The following is a 14,374-nucleotide window of genomic DNA, read 5'->3' as shown; positions in this document are numbered from 1 at the left end:
AAAATCAAATTTTAAACGGATTTATTTAACAGTACATAACTGAACAAGGTGATTTCTACAGGGAACCAGATATTAATTCCTTCATCAACATCAACATCTGAGGAGCCAGCTGTTCTGGAAGAGATTCCTCAGTGGAGTCACTCTTGAACACTCAGCTGAACGATGGGTAAGAAGGTCTTGGCTCAGACATTTGGGGTCTTCAGTTATGTTCAAAGACTTCTTCTGCACTAAAGAAAGTCTTTCACAAACACTAAAATGTGATGCTTAAAATAATAAAAATATGGTAAGAAGGACTAAAAACTTGTTAAAGTTTTTATTTTGTCATAAAAAGCAGGTTTATCTTCAAACTGCAAAGAAGGTCAAAGTGCTTTGTCTAAAAAGTATTTCATAGGAGATATGGTTATTGGTCCAATCATTAAAAAACATCAGAATCAGAATGAAGTTTAATCGTCAAGTAAATTTGCACTTACAAGGAATTTGACTTGGTGTTGATGATGCAGACAAAAAATAAAAATCCAATAAAATAAAAAGGATATATATACAGACAGAGGCTATATACACTCTAAAATAAAAAATACTAAAAAATAAAACAACTGGGCTTCTGTTCTGAAGCTGAAGACGTTTCTCCAGGAATCTTTCTCAATTTTGAACTGGGAAAGCTTCCTGGATGGGAAGCGAAACGTCTTCAGCGTCAGAACAGAAGCCCAGTTGTTTTATTTTTTAACCTTTTTTTGAATTTATTATAACCAGGATGACTGAGAGTCTCCACCAGCATATCGGTCCAATCAGGCACCGTGGCAGATGTGGCTTTAAAGCATCTGTGGATTCAAAGAGCAGCATCTAGCTGAAGGTGTCCTCTGTGTGATCTTTAATGACTCCTATCCTCTGGTTCTGTCCAAGCAGCCTCTCAGACTAGCTGCTCTCTCCTTCTGGACAGATGTTCTCCATGAAGAGGTTCCCAGACCTGTAGACCTGTAGAGATATAAAACACAGACAGGAGGTCTCACTCTGACTAGACTTCAGTAACAGAGGGCTGCTGAGCGTCTGCGTCGGTGTTCAGACAGGCGTCTGTATCGCTCTGCTGCCGGTTCTGACAGAACCACACGTTCCTGATCAGTTCCCTGCAGCAGAGCTCAGCCCCCATCACTGGCTGAGGTCCGTACCCCTGCGCGGATCATCACCACACCAGAACCAGAACCAGACCCAGAACCGGGGGCTCGGTTCTGTCCGTACCTTTGAGAAGCCAAGCCTGTCGGCCACGAACTGTTCATCCCGATCAGCTTCACCAGCAGAACGTCGGTCAGGAACTCCTGCACAGAACCATAAGTTAAACCCGGCGGAACCAGAGAGACCAGCGGCCGGTTCTGTAAAACATTTTAATTTAAAAGGTTAGACTTGACTCAGATAAAACATGAAAGTTATGGAGGACGGATGGAAAGAAGGGGGAGAGGGAGGGTGCAAGTAAGAAGGACAGAGGAAAGAAGGAATAAAGGACACAATGAAGGTAGGAAACATATAAGGAAGAACAGACGCAAGCAACACACAGAAGGAAACCTAAAGGAAGGAAAGGACACAAGGAATAATCTCAAGGAAGGAAGGACCCAAGGAGACAGGGAAGGACACTATGGAGAGAAAAAGAAGGAGGGAAACAAGCAAAAAGAACATACAGACCTGAGGAATGAAGACAGGAAGGTAATTATACCTTAGATGGATTCCCAGCGCTGCGGGTCTTCGGACAAATCCACCTGGACATGTAGGATACGTCATGATGACGTCACCAAGTCTTCAGTCAGGTGTGGGGTTCTAGACGGGCATCGAGGAGCCTCCTTTAGCAGACAATTCACATTCTTAACTAGATCTGGATTTTAAACGACAGATTAAGATAAACGTTCTGCTCTGTGGTTTTCAAAACACTAACTTTTTTTTCAGTCAAACCTTTTTCTTCCACTTCTGTGTTGTTCATAATATATATTAGTCTTTGTGGAAGATTTATAGCTTATAAATGAAACAAACATTACGTGTCCTTAACGAAGTATAACAGGGAATTACTGACCCACGGTCAGAAATTAATAATGATAATTAATAAAAACGAGTTACTCCAGATTGGCTTCTTAGACATACATAAACATTTGTTTTGAGGGGATTCCCGGAAATATCCGGTCCGGCTTCTTTCTTCTCTCGCCGCGTTTTCCTTGTCCAGAGATTTATCGCCCATCTGAGTCCTGAATCTGTTGAAAAGGAAAAAAAGCACGAAACCGAATAAAATAAAAATATATTAACGGGGAGAAAAAGGGAGCTGTGGCTAAAAGCCGCAGAGAGCCTTGATTTTCTTCTGCTGTTAGTTTCACTAGTGGCTCACGGTCATTGTAGTACCGCCACCTACCGGCCTGAGGTGTTATCACACCATTATCAACTAATCTAATTTACAAAGAAGAAAAAGAAGATTAAATTCTGTTGGATAATCGTGTGTCATTTAGAAACATTACCAGTGACTTTACTGTAACAACCAGGTCTACTTAAGAAGTTAATATTAATGTTTCACTGCCCTTCTTCTCTCCTCTCTCATCTCCATATTTCTGCATTCTACCTGAACATCAACCATTTCAATTTCTGCACAAGACAATATGACTGATCCATATTTCTGTACAACATATAAACTCCATTTTGGGTAAATATCAAATATTATGGCAAATTCTTTGAAACTGATGGGGAGATTACATGCAGGCACACATTTGCTATGGGTTAGATAACTATCCTGTTTTATGAAACAACTCGGCAAGACAAGACATGTTTATGTGTAAAGCACTTTTCAGTAACAAGATGATTCAAAGTGCTGAACATAAACAGAAAAAAAAACATTACAGGGGGAAGTATTACATAAGAAAAGAAAAACATTACATTAACTAAGGAATAAGATAAGTAAATCCTTGAACGTTAGCTTGTTCCAGTGAAACTAAAGAAGTCTGGTGAAAGCTTAATTGTCTATATTCATACATTAACAAACGTACAGAAAGCATAAAAATCACAGTACTTAATTGTTTCTATTCATTATAAGAAATAAACTGGGTAAATTCTTGGGGTCTCTGATCTAAAATACTTTTCTCCAACTTTTCTAAAGCAACAACTAGAATAACGTCTTTTGTGTTATTGTAATAAGGATAAGATAAGTAAATCCTTGAATAGATTTTGTCAGTTTCACCAGAAAAAGCTTCATCAATAACAACCATAATAATAATAAAAGAGTAAAGAAAAAACAAACAAACAGCTGACTCACCAACTGTTCATAACAACACTCTTTTGTAATGTAATTACTAGGACTTTTCCAAACAAGGGTAAAAGAGCATCTTAACAATACTCTGACTGGTTTTGTCATATAACTATAAAGAAAGAGCTTATGATTCCAATGTTTCTCTAGACCACGGGTCTGTACCTGCAGCAAGACGTGTCTGTGGTTCATGGGTGTCTACCAAAGTTACTCCTACAGCTCATCCAGGAGGTCACAAAACAGCCCAAAGTGACATTTTATGCACCACCAGCTTCACAGCCCCATTTAAGGTCATAATTCGACAATTAGACACTGAGCTGAAATCACATCCATGGTGAAGTTCCAGGGCCAGAACCACTGCTGAGCCAAAATTACACAAAGGCCCATCTCACATTTATCAAAAAACATCTTGATGATCCTCAATACTTTTGGCAAAATGTTCTGTGGATTAATGAGACAAAAGTTTAGCTTTTTGGAAAGCGTGAATCCCTTTTACATGTGGCTTTGCTTTCTAAAGTTCAGTCGCTCAGAAAACTAAAATATACATCTGATCAATCGAAAAGGGTTTTCAATGTACCAAACATGGGCCTATTTAGAGAAAGTATCATAGATATACTGTAACATACATCTATTCAATACTTATCCTATTGAATGAATTACATTAATTATATATAAAAAAAACAATTATGTTGTAATATTTTGAGCTGTACCTGCTCATGTGACTCAAGGTTGTTACGTCTGCAGTACCACAAATTTGCCACATGTTGTCGCTGTTTCCCGCATAATGCAACCCAGACCAGACTCCGCGTTATTTTTGTTTAGCTTCCCTCGCTCTCTTTGGCTGCAGCTGAATGTCGGTCAGTAAGGCAAATAGGCGGAGACACGGAGTCTCAATCACACGCCTCCCTGGCCTCCCATTGGTCACGCCCCCTCAGCGCGGGCCCCGGATTGGACGGCGGTTGTTACCGGGTGGTGCGGGGAGAGAGCAGCGGAGCCACGGTTGTGTAACTGCATACGTCAGAGTTCTGCGGTCATAAACGGGACGCTGTTTATATAAGGCTCTGCAGCCCAGAAAGGTGAATTATCTGTAGTTTGTGTGTTTCAGTTTAACTCTTTAATGACAAAGCTACAAAAACCTGGAAGCTCTTACGCAGGTGTACACTTGAAGGATTAGGATTTTTTTTTTTGCCATATTTTGTATTTGTTAATCTGCTAGAAGACAAAACAAAGGGCAAAAGACAAGTGTAACAACAAAAATTAAGTGCAAACAGACTAATTGCAGAGAAAAAATTAAATAAAAAAGTTAAAACAGGTATCGGTAGAGGACACTGCTTTGCAAGTTGAAGGTGATATTTCTCTTATATGCTAGCATAAATAGGCTTTCCCCAGTAATCATTTAATAAATAAACTAATAAAGACAATTAAATGTGAATCAGCAATTATCTTTTAATAATAATAGCAGCAGCATTGAAAAGACAAATATGATATTGTGTTTATTAGATAATTCTGAAATAGCCAAGAATTTGCCATCTTATATAAAAAAAATTATAATTAGCAGCAGGTGAGGCTGTGGAGCATCTTCTCACACACAGGATCGAGCCCCACCTCTTTTCTCTCTTCGTACAAATAGTTTCACCTCATTGGACCCGTCTGTGAAACTCCTGAAGTTTGTAAACGACACCACTGTCGTTGGTCTAATCCAGGACGGCGGTGAGTTCCCATACAGACAGGAGGTGGATCAGCTGGTCCACTGGTGTGGTCAGAACCACTTAGAGCCAGTGTTGTAGTACTCGAGTCCAAGACTCGAACTCGAGTCCGAGTCATTAGCTAAATTTAGAGACTCGTGACTTGACTTGGACTTGAGCACTGATGACTCGAGCTTGGACTCGGACTCCTACATTCAGATCATTCTGACTCGGAAATTAAGAAAAAGACTCGACTTTTTTTTATATCATTAGGCTATAATTTTAATTTGTCATTAGAATATGATTTGGGGCATGATTTTAATATCTAAATTACCACTGCGACACCACAGCTATGTGGATTTTTTTTTTAGTTTAAAAACATGTAGGCTATGCTTACTTTAGTGCGGAACTTGGACTCGACTTGATCAATAAGGACTCGACTTGGATCAATAGTGACTCGACTCGGATTTTTTTAAATGACTTGGACTTGAACACTGGAGACTCGAACCTGGACTCTGACTCGAGGCATAGTGACTTGACTACAACACCTAAACATGCAACAACGTTGGACTTCAGGAGAATTATCCTCAACAACGCTGCGTCTACTGTGGATCACTTCCGGTTATAGGAACCACCCTCTCTCAGGACCTGAGATGGTCCTCACACATTGACACCATCTGTGAGAAGGTCCAGTAGAGACTGGACTTCTTGTGGTAACTTAAGAAATTCAACCATCCTAAGGAGCTACTGATCATTTTCTAGACTGCCATCATTCAGTCCGTCTTGTGCTCAGTTTACCCATCCATCCATCCATCCATCCATCCATCCTTCCATCCATCACGTCTATCCTTTGTGGGTTCGTGAGGGGTGCTGGTGCCTATCTCCAGCTGTCAATGGGCGAGAGACGGGGTACACCGTGGACAGGTTGTCAGTTTATCGCAGGTGCTCAGTTCAGCTCATCTACAAAGCTTGAAAGGTCCAAACTCCAACGAACAATCAGAGCTGCAGTCATCAGGGCTTGACCTTCCATCCATTCATGATCTGTACAGGTCCAGCAGAAGGGCAGCTAAAGTGACTGTCGACCCAACAACACTTTTATCTTTGGGTCGGTGCTACAGATTGCAGATAGCTAATGTGAGCCGACACAAGAGCCAGTTTCTATCCCCAGGCTGTGTCTCTGGTGAACACCTTATGATCAGAGTAGCCAGATACTCTGCTAAGAGAAAAAAAGAACATATATAAAGTAACAGATATGTATGGAGAAAAAAATACTCTCCTGTATTTACTGCCCCTGTTTTTACCTTTTCCCTGAAATTTATTTTGGTTATAGATTGTAGTTTGCTGTTCTGCTTGGTGTTTACTTGTCTGCTTGATTTTTTTAATGATACAATCATTGGAAATATGAAGTCAAATTCCTTGTTTTTACCCACAAACTTGGAAAATAAAGTTGATTCTGATTCCGACCAGGCGTTCCAATCACTTCCATAGCCTCATGTGTATAAAAATCAGCTTTTACCTTTTTGTTCTCTGTCATCTTTCTCTTCATAGAAGGTACACCTGGTCTGGCGTTCTGTTGGCTGTGACATCATCAGGGGAGGCAGATCATCCTCTATTACCATCTAATGTAGAAACCATCAGATTCTATTCTTAACTATCAGACTTAGTGTAGGTCTTTGAGATTGACCTGTTAGGTTGTGATTGTACTTTTGCAGTTGCTGCCTTTATGTTTCAGCAACACATAATTCACCAAGCTCATCTGTTTATATGTTTTGGTTGCTAAAGGAGCAACGCCTCTGACAACTTCACGATTTATTCATCTCCTGTTTCATAATGCCATCACATGGTAACAAGATACCGAGATGTTTCCAGTTGGAAACCACGACTACAGGGCAGAATGAATCGATTCTCTTCCCAGCCTCTTCACACTCACAGTTTCATTGAGTTTTAGACCAATTTAAAGGTTTTCAGTTAGGCTGAATATAGCAAATAATTCCTACTTTTGTGTTTATTTGTAAAATAATGTATTGCTATTATTTCTGAAGAATCGTGACTTTTATTGTTGCATTACTTGCTTGCAATTGTGATGTATTGCTGTGATGTATTGCTGAAGCCACAAAATGGACACTGTATCACATTTGTATATTAAACGGTTTTTAAATACTCACCTGTACACTGTGAATCGCACACTGTCTATTTCCCCTGCATTGTTTACATAGTTTACATTTTAATTGTTTACATAAATCACTGCTGCACCGTATCCTGAAATTTGCTGCAATTTACTGTGATTTTTCAAGCTGTATGCAAACGAAATTTTGTTCTGTACGCACTTTGTGCGTACAAAATGACAAATTTGTCTAAGTCTGTCTAAGTCTCTAATTCTAAGTATATTTGGTTTAGTTTTTAACTGCAATAAAGTGTTATATCTACAGTGTATAATATTTTAATCATACTGTAAATGTAGGTAGCTTATAAAATGTTTCTTATTCTATTGAAAATATAATGCAAAAAAATGACTAAATTCTCATCTTCCCTACTTATACGCGACAAAAACACCAAAACAAGGAAGAATTTCACTGTAAAGTTTTATTATAAAAGCTATATTGTTCACTGTGGTCAACAAACAAATGTATGGAAATGGGATTACTCTGATATAAACTGTTATTGTTAAGAATAACATTTAAGAACATGAGGTATTCTTACTGGCTACACTATGGGCCAAATCAAGATATTAAAAACAGCACTTTTCTTCAACAAAGAATGTTAAATAAAAATAATAATAATAATAATAATAATGAATAAAGCAAATATAGGTAGTATCACAGTGATGAATACTGTCCACTGACATTTTTAAAAATATCAATAAATTGTATTGTCAATAAATGGAGACTGGAATACATGTAACATTCATAAAGATATCAGTATATTTACAATATGTACAGTCAAACAAACAGAAGTCGGCTAGTAACAGAAGCACGATACAGAAGCTTTGGCAAACAATAAACCGTGTGCATACATTTTGCTAAATGTGACATATACACATGAAGTAAACATTGTACATGGAGATAGTATAAAAACAGGTAAGATTTTTATTTTTTAAAAATCCAGTGCAAAGTCAGGTTTTTGTTGGTTTCTGTTGGTGGATGAGTAGCAGCCTTCGTGTCCTTCTCCTTCCCTTTGCAGTGAGTTTTGTGGTTGTGGTGGTTAAATGTCCTGAGTAGAGCGGAAAAGCTGTGTGTCCGGGTTATGGCAGCACTCGGATCTTGTACGAATATTTTTTTAAAAACGTCTTGAGTGACCGTGGTGCGTAGACGGAGCGGCGCTCCGGTCTGATTAAAGGATTGCGGAGCTCCTTCCGTCACAAACGAGGACGGACGTCTTTACAGGAAGTTCTTGATCTGAGTTCGCCAGGATGTTCGGACCCTGTTCTGATGTCTTGTAAACGTAGACGGGGGGCCTGAAGACGCTCCTGATGGAGCTGACCCTTGGAGTCCTGAGGTGGCCCTGCGCCGCTCAGTTGGCGGTAGGGACCAGCATGCCAAGAGGAAGTGTGGGGCCCTTGTTTTGGCCCTTGGGCGCGGCTCCTTTCGCGAGGTCCCTGGGTTCTGTGGGCCACGACGACGCCCTTTTGGCGCTCATGTGCCGCCGAGCGTGTTTGGTCAAGTGGTCGCTGCGCATGAAGCGGCGCTCGCACACGGTGCAGACGAACTTCTTCTCGCCCGTGTGCGTCCGGCGGTGGCGGGAAAGCTCGTCGGAGCGGGCGAACCGCTTGTCGCAGCCTTCCCAGTGGCAGCTGAACGGCTTTTCACCTGCAAAAAAAAACAACAAAAAAAAACTAACAGGTCAGTAAGAGAGCGACCAGAATCTGAGAACGCTCACTGCACTGCAACAACAGAACTAAAAATAAGTAGAATTTTCTTAAAATTAGTGTATTTGTCCCTGATTTGAGCAGGTAAATAAGACTATCTGCCAATGGAAAGCGTAATTTTACCCCTAAAATAAGATAATTTACATTACATTTCAACTGTCTACTGTTAAATCACCGCTGCACTTTATCCGGAAATCAATTGGAATTTATCCTGTAAATTACTGCAATTTATTACTGCATTTTAATCCTGTACTGTAAATTCACAGCAACGTATCCTGTAGAGTTACTGCAATTTTTTCTGAGCTGTATGAAAACTACATTTCATTCTGTATGCACTCTGTGCAAACAAAATGACAATAAAGAAAGTCTAAGTCTAATTAGACATCCTGCACTTGAAATATTGATGGAGATGAGTTCTTCCTATTTTAAGTGCAAAAATCTTATTCCATTGGCTTATCTTATTTACCTGCTCAAATAAAAGTACAAATACACTAATTTCTTTTTTCCTTTTTTTTCCTTCTATTTTTTCCCTTTTTTTCTTTTTGTCCCTTTTTTTCCGCTCCTACAAATACACTAATGCTTTTTTTTCTTTTTTTTCCTTTTTTTTTTTTCTTTTTTTCCTTTTTCTTTTTTTTCCTTTTTTTTTCTTTTTTTCCTTTCTTTTTTTCCCTCTTTTTTCCCTTTTTTCTCCTACAAATACACTAATTTCTTTTTTTTCTTTTTTCTTTTTCCTTTTTCTTTTTTTCCCTCTTTTTTCCCTTTTTTTTCTCCTACAAATACACTAATTTCAAGAAAATTTTAACTTGTTTTTAGTTCTGTTTTTGCAGCGTTTCCTGCTCGGTGTCTGCCTCGGACCTGTGTGGGTGCGCAGGTGAGCCTTCAGGTGTGAACTCTTGAAGTAAGTCTTCTTGCAGCCGGGGAAGGTGCACACGTAGTTCCGTCTGCGGGAGAAGTCCGCCTGTGAGGCGCCGCCGCCGCTTCCCGACGGCATATAGACCGGGGCGGGGGCCAGGGGGAGGAGCTTGGTGTTGCCCAGGGTCATTACAGTCTGGGGGCCCTGCGCCGTCTGTGACATGGGTCCCTGGGGCACCACGAACATGACGGCCCCCTGCGGCACGGCGGAGCCAACCAGCAGGGGTTGAGTGAAGGTAGGGGGCGGGGACTGGGGCAGGATGGGCTTGGGTCCACACTGAGTCTGTACCTGAACCGGCGCCTGCACGAAGGCCGAAATCATTCCCGTCTGGCTGGTGACGGGGAAGACCTGACACAGAACCGGAGAGGAGGGAACCGCAGAGGAAGACGGCGAAGCAGAATGCACCGGCGAGGATGGAGGAGGCGCGTTCTTCTCCACGGGAGGCGACTCTGGGGTTTTCGGTTGAGGCGGCGTGGAGGCGGCGGGCGGCGGCGCGGGAACGCCGAGGTTGTCGGCGGTGTGGCGGATGACGCTGGTGGCCATCGCCTTGCAGGAGGACTCGGCAGGAGGTGTGGAGATCTCCGCGGAGACGGGGGAGGAGCAAGGCAGCGGGGGGCAGGTGGGGCGGAGCAGGAGCTGCCTGGAGGCGGGGCTTAGGGCGGAGGTGGTGGTGAGGACAGTGGTGGTGGACGCCTCGGCGAAGCTCGGACTGTGAGGCGGAGTCATGCACTGAAAGAGAACGACCCTGTTGTTACACGCATCAGGAGTCGGCGACAGTCGACGGCGTTCTCACGCCTCGTTTTCTTACCAGCGAGGACAGCGCCACCATGTCTTTGGGAGCGTCGCCTCCCTCCTGCTGGAGCTGCATGGAGTCGCAGGAGTCTGAGGTGGGGGTCAGTGGGCGGGGCTTCGGGGGCCGCTGACACCAGAAGCTCATGCTGACGAGCGCCTCGGCGGCCTCCAGGTCGTGGTACTCGATGCACGGCTTCTGCTCCATCATGGCCGCCAGCGCCGCCGCGTCTTTGTCCACGAGATCGACCTGAAGGAGATCGGGAGGTCAGTTTAGGCTCGTCTAGTTTGACGAAGACTTTCTATAACGACAGCTCTCCTGCTCATATTAGCCGATATTCTGGACTGTTCAACAAGCCGAGCAACAGACTACAGATTAAAGTTGTTTGACAATGTCTCATACTAACTGTGCTATAAAAAAATAAATAAAACTCAGAACATGCTTATTTACTTTAAAGCCACGCCCACGTCTGCCAATTTTAACCACCTTTACAAGGAAACCCCCAACGGCGAGGTTCAAAATCTATCAGGTTTAATAAAATCTCATCCAGCCCCCTTTTTTTGCAAAACCAATTTCTTCATATTACAGCGACCCCTGGTGTTGAAAAAGTATACGGCACCCTGGAATCAGGTAATTCTGGAGCAGTGAGATGAAGCGAATGAGGAAAATGACAAGAAAAAAAAACTAATTTATCAGATTATTTTAAATTTACTAACATTTATGTTAATCTTTTATTTTTTAGACAATTTGGAAGATGTGTGGATGGACAGATGTCTGGTTGGTTGGGCATATCGGGACTAATTAACACATTATGAAAGGACGGATTTGTAGGTGGAAATTCCTCTGAATCTCATAACGTCTCCAGATTTATACGGACTGTGTAAAAACCCTTGAGAACCAACGATACATTAAATTTCACTATAAAACGTTGTAAGTTTAACTTTTTTAACAGTTGCAGTGCTGAGGGTTTTCTTTGAAGACAAAAAAAAATGAAACTATTAATTTTATTGTGTTGTTATTACAAGAACACTAGATCTATTTCTACAGCATGGCTTTCAGAGGTTAAGCTTTGGCCAACAATTAGTTCTGAATGGTTCGGATTCTCACTGAAAACAAAGAAAATCTGGATTAAAAGAAGACAATTGTTCCCATCGCCTCGCTCCGTCATGACCTGAATGCACCAGGCGGCTGCAGGGAGTCTGTTTTCCAGCCTGCTCACTCCTTCCTTTGGGAACGAGGGCGCACACCACCCATCTAATTACCTATGATCTCACTGCTTCCCCCCCGCTTGCTCCTGAAGCCGGAAGCGCCACACCAGGCAGAACCGGGGGCCGTTTATGAAATAACGAGATATAAATAATCAGCAAATAAGCCGAGGGAGCAGTTTTTTGGGGAGGTGACTCGGGGACAAAGGAGCTTCAGGGTGTTTTGGCCGACTTGGACCTGGTGCAGCAAAAGCTCAGCTGCACAGGCAGGAAGGGTGGAGGAGAGAGAGAGAGAGAGACTCCCCTCCCTCTGCTGTGTTTCACAAAAGCTAAAGGGGACCCTCCCTGCACCCAGAATAGATGACCACGCCCCCTAAAACAGGACACGCCCCCTCCACCCATTTCACATGGACTGACTCACCCGGAGAGAGAGAGAGAGAGAGAGAGAGCGAGATAACAACAGGAAGTCAAACAAAACAAAGTCAATCTGCAACAAGCAGAAACAGAAACTCCCGTTTCCCAGCATCACGCGAACGCACCACCCGATTATAAACAACACGGATTCATTCACACATTAAAGTCGCTTTGGCAACCGATCCATCACACGGGTGAAGAGACGCGGACCACAGCGCGGCTCCTCCGTGTCCTCCTCCTCCTCCGTGTTTTTGTTGTGTCCCAGGCGTGGGCTGCCCACGGCTGCCCCGTCTTTGTTTTCAGGGGCAGCTTTCACGGCAGACTGACCCCGGACGTGAGTCCCTGATGCAGCCCACACTTTTAAAGAGGTCTGATCAGAACAATAATAACAATAATAATCCCATTCTGCACATTATGAGACTAATTTTCTAATTTACTACCCCAGAAATTGATCTTACATCATTTATTCTAAACAAAGACTCTTCACATCTGCAACAAATATTTAAATATATATATATATATATATATATATATATATATATATATATATATATATATATTTTTTTTTCAAATCCCTCAGTTAATTGTCTCATTAGACATTAATAAATCTCAAATAAACACATTTTGGTCTTTCATCACCAACTCCAACATCCTTATTAATTAAAAACGTTCATTATTTAACCAAAGCTAGTCTGACTGAGGCGGATTAATTCACTTTAAGGGGGGAAAAAAACAAACAAAGAAAGAAAGCGTCTGATGAGAGGCGGATACTTGGGAAGATGTTTTGACGACGAGGAGACAAACGGAACCGAACCGGCGGCACCTTCAACAACCAGACCAACACCTGCAAACTTTCCGATGCAGCGATGGATGCATTGCAGGGGATGCAACTGTTGTTAGGGCGCACGCGCGTGACACAGGCACGTGCGATCCTGCATCCGCACACAAAAACCAACACACACGTGCGCGCGCACACACAAGAGGGGGTTCATCGGGTTCACTGTGACCTCAGATAAACCGGCAGGCAGCGCTGCAACGCGGCCGGAGCAGAGCAGAACCAGAGCGGATCTCGGTCCGGGGCAGAAGACCGGACCACTTAACAAAAAAATAATAAATAAAACGATAAAATAAAATAAAAAATAAAAACCCACCAGTGTGCCGGGCCGAACAGGGAGGGGGTGGACCGGACTCACCTGACAGGAGCTCTCTGCCGCGGAGCTCCGCATGAGGAGAGCGAAGAGGAGAGCAGTGAGTTCGGAGCTGCCGTGGTTCTGCCTGCAGACCGAGCCTCGGTTCAGCTGTGAGCAGCCGAGGAAAAAAAAAAAAAAAAAAAAAAAAAACACAACACAGAAACGAAATTCAGAGCAAGTCTGGCGGGTGGTAACACGCAGCCAATCACAGCTAAAGGTGTAGCGGGCGGCGGCCAATCAGCAGCGAGGCGGTGCGTGATCAATACGTGGTCGGCAGGCGATTGGTCCGAGGCGGGGTGCGTGGCCGGCGGGGGGCGTGGCCGCGGAGTCAGCGGTGTCAGAGTAAACCCGGTGAACCCGGCAGCGCGTGCGATGTGGGGGGGAAGAGGAGGGAGGGAGGGGGGGAGACGAGCCCGCGAAAAAAAAAAAAAAAAAAAACCGCGGGAACGCGCGCGACAGCCTGTGAGACACAATGAGCGCCACAGAAACAGGAAATAATCTGCAAATTCAGATCGGAAAATGAAGAAATAGACTCGGATCCGGTTTTAATGACACAAAGACGCTCACAGACGGGCTTGGGTTTGGTGTTTATCCGTAATTACATTAGTTAGAAAGGCTAAAGCTCACCAAACACAGACAATAACAAAGGATCAGTATATGTTACATCCGTTACATCTCAACTTTATTCCGTGTTCTGTGAACACACATTCAGCAACAACTGCATTTGTTACAATAAATACAATATTTTAGCTTCAGACTGCATAAGAAGCGATGAGGAGGAACGTTGAATGATGGGAGGATGTTCCTTTCATAATGATTCGGATTTTGCTTTGTCTCCCACTCAATTGTCTCAGATTAACAAATACATTTTAAGATCAGGCAAAAATCACCAGAGTTAATCCAAAAAGCTCTTTTCAAATAATGATTGTATTTATCTAGTTAGTAGGTAATATGTGATAAGTGATGCAGTAATTGGCTTAAAGCTGATAACTGGTTGTTCCAGCCTTCAACCATCGTGACAACTAGTGATGATGAGTCTTTAACATC

General features: G+C 42.7%; 1 protein-coding gene and 1 long non-coding RNA gene across 2 annotated transcripts; both read right to left on the bottom strand.

Annotated features, from left to right (window-relative positions):
- Positions 1-553: 553 nt before the first annotated feature.
- Positions 554-2,578, bottom strand: LOC118559862. The gene is made up of 3 exons (XR_004928982.1): positions 1,703-2,578; positions 1,234-1,310; positions 554-964 (listed from the first exon to the last, which is right to left on the bottom strand). It is a non-coding gene; the product is annotated as an uncharacterized LOC118559862 (long non-coding RNA).
- A 4,940-nt stretch (positions 2,579-7,518) lies between these two features.
- Positions 7,519-13,469, bottom strand: klf11a (Kruppel-like factor 11a). Its single transcript, XM_012853826.3, has 4 exons — positions 13,331-13,469; positions 10,537-10,767; positions 9,671-10,457; positions 7,519-8,756 (listed from the first exon to the last, which is right to left on the bottom strand). Exons 1-4 carry the CDS (start codon positions 13,361-13,363, stop codon positions 8,461-8,463), a joined length of 1,347 nt encoding a protein of 448 aa, XP_012709280.3. The 5' UTR covers positions 13,364-13,469; the 3' UTR covers positions 7,519-8,460.
- Between the last annotated feature and the right edge of the window lie 905 nt (positions 13,470-14,374).

This window comes from Fundulus heteroclitus, unplaced genomic scaffold (assembly GCF_011125445.2).
Source record: "Fundulus heteroclitus isolate FHET01 unplaced genomic scaffold, MU-UCD_Fhet_4.1 scaffold_36, whole genome shotgun sequence".
NCBI lineage: Eukaryota > Metazoa > Chordata > Actinopteri > Cyprinodontiformes > Fundulidae > Fundulus > Fundulus heteroclitus.
Note: the sequence above shows the minus strand (reverse complement) of the source record. Positions and strands in the feature narration are given on the sequence as shown.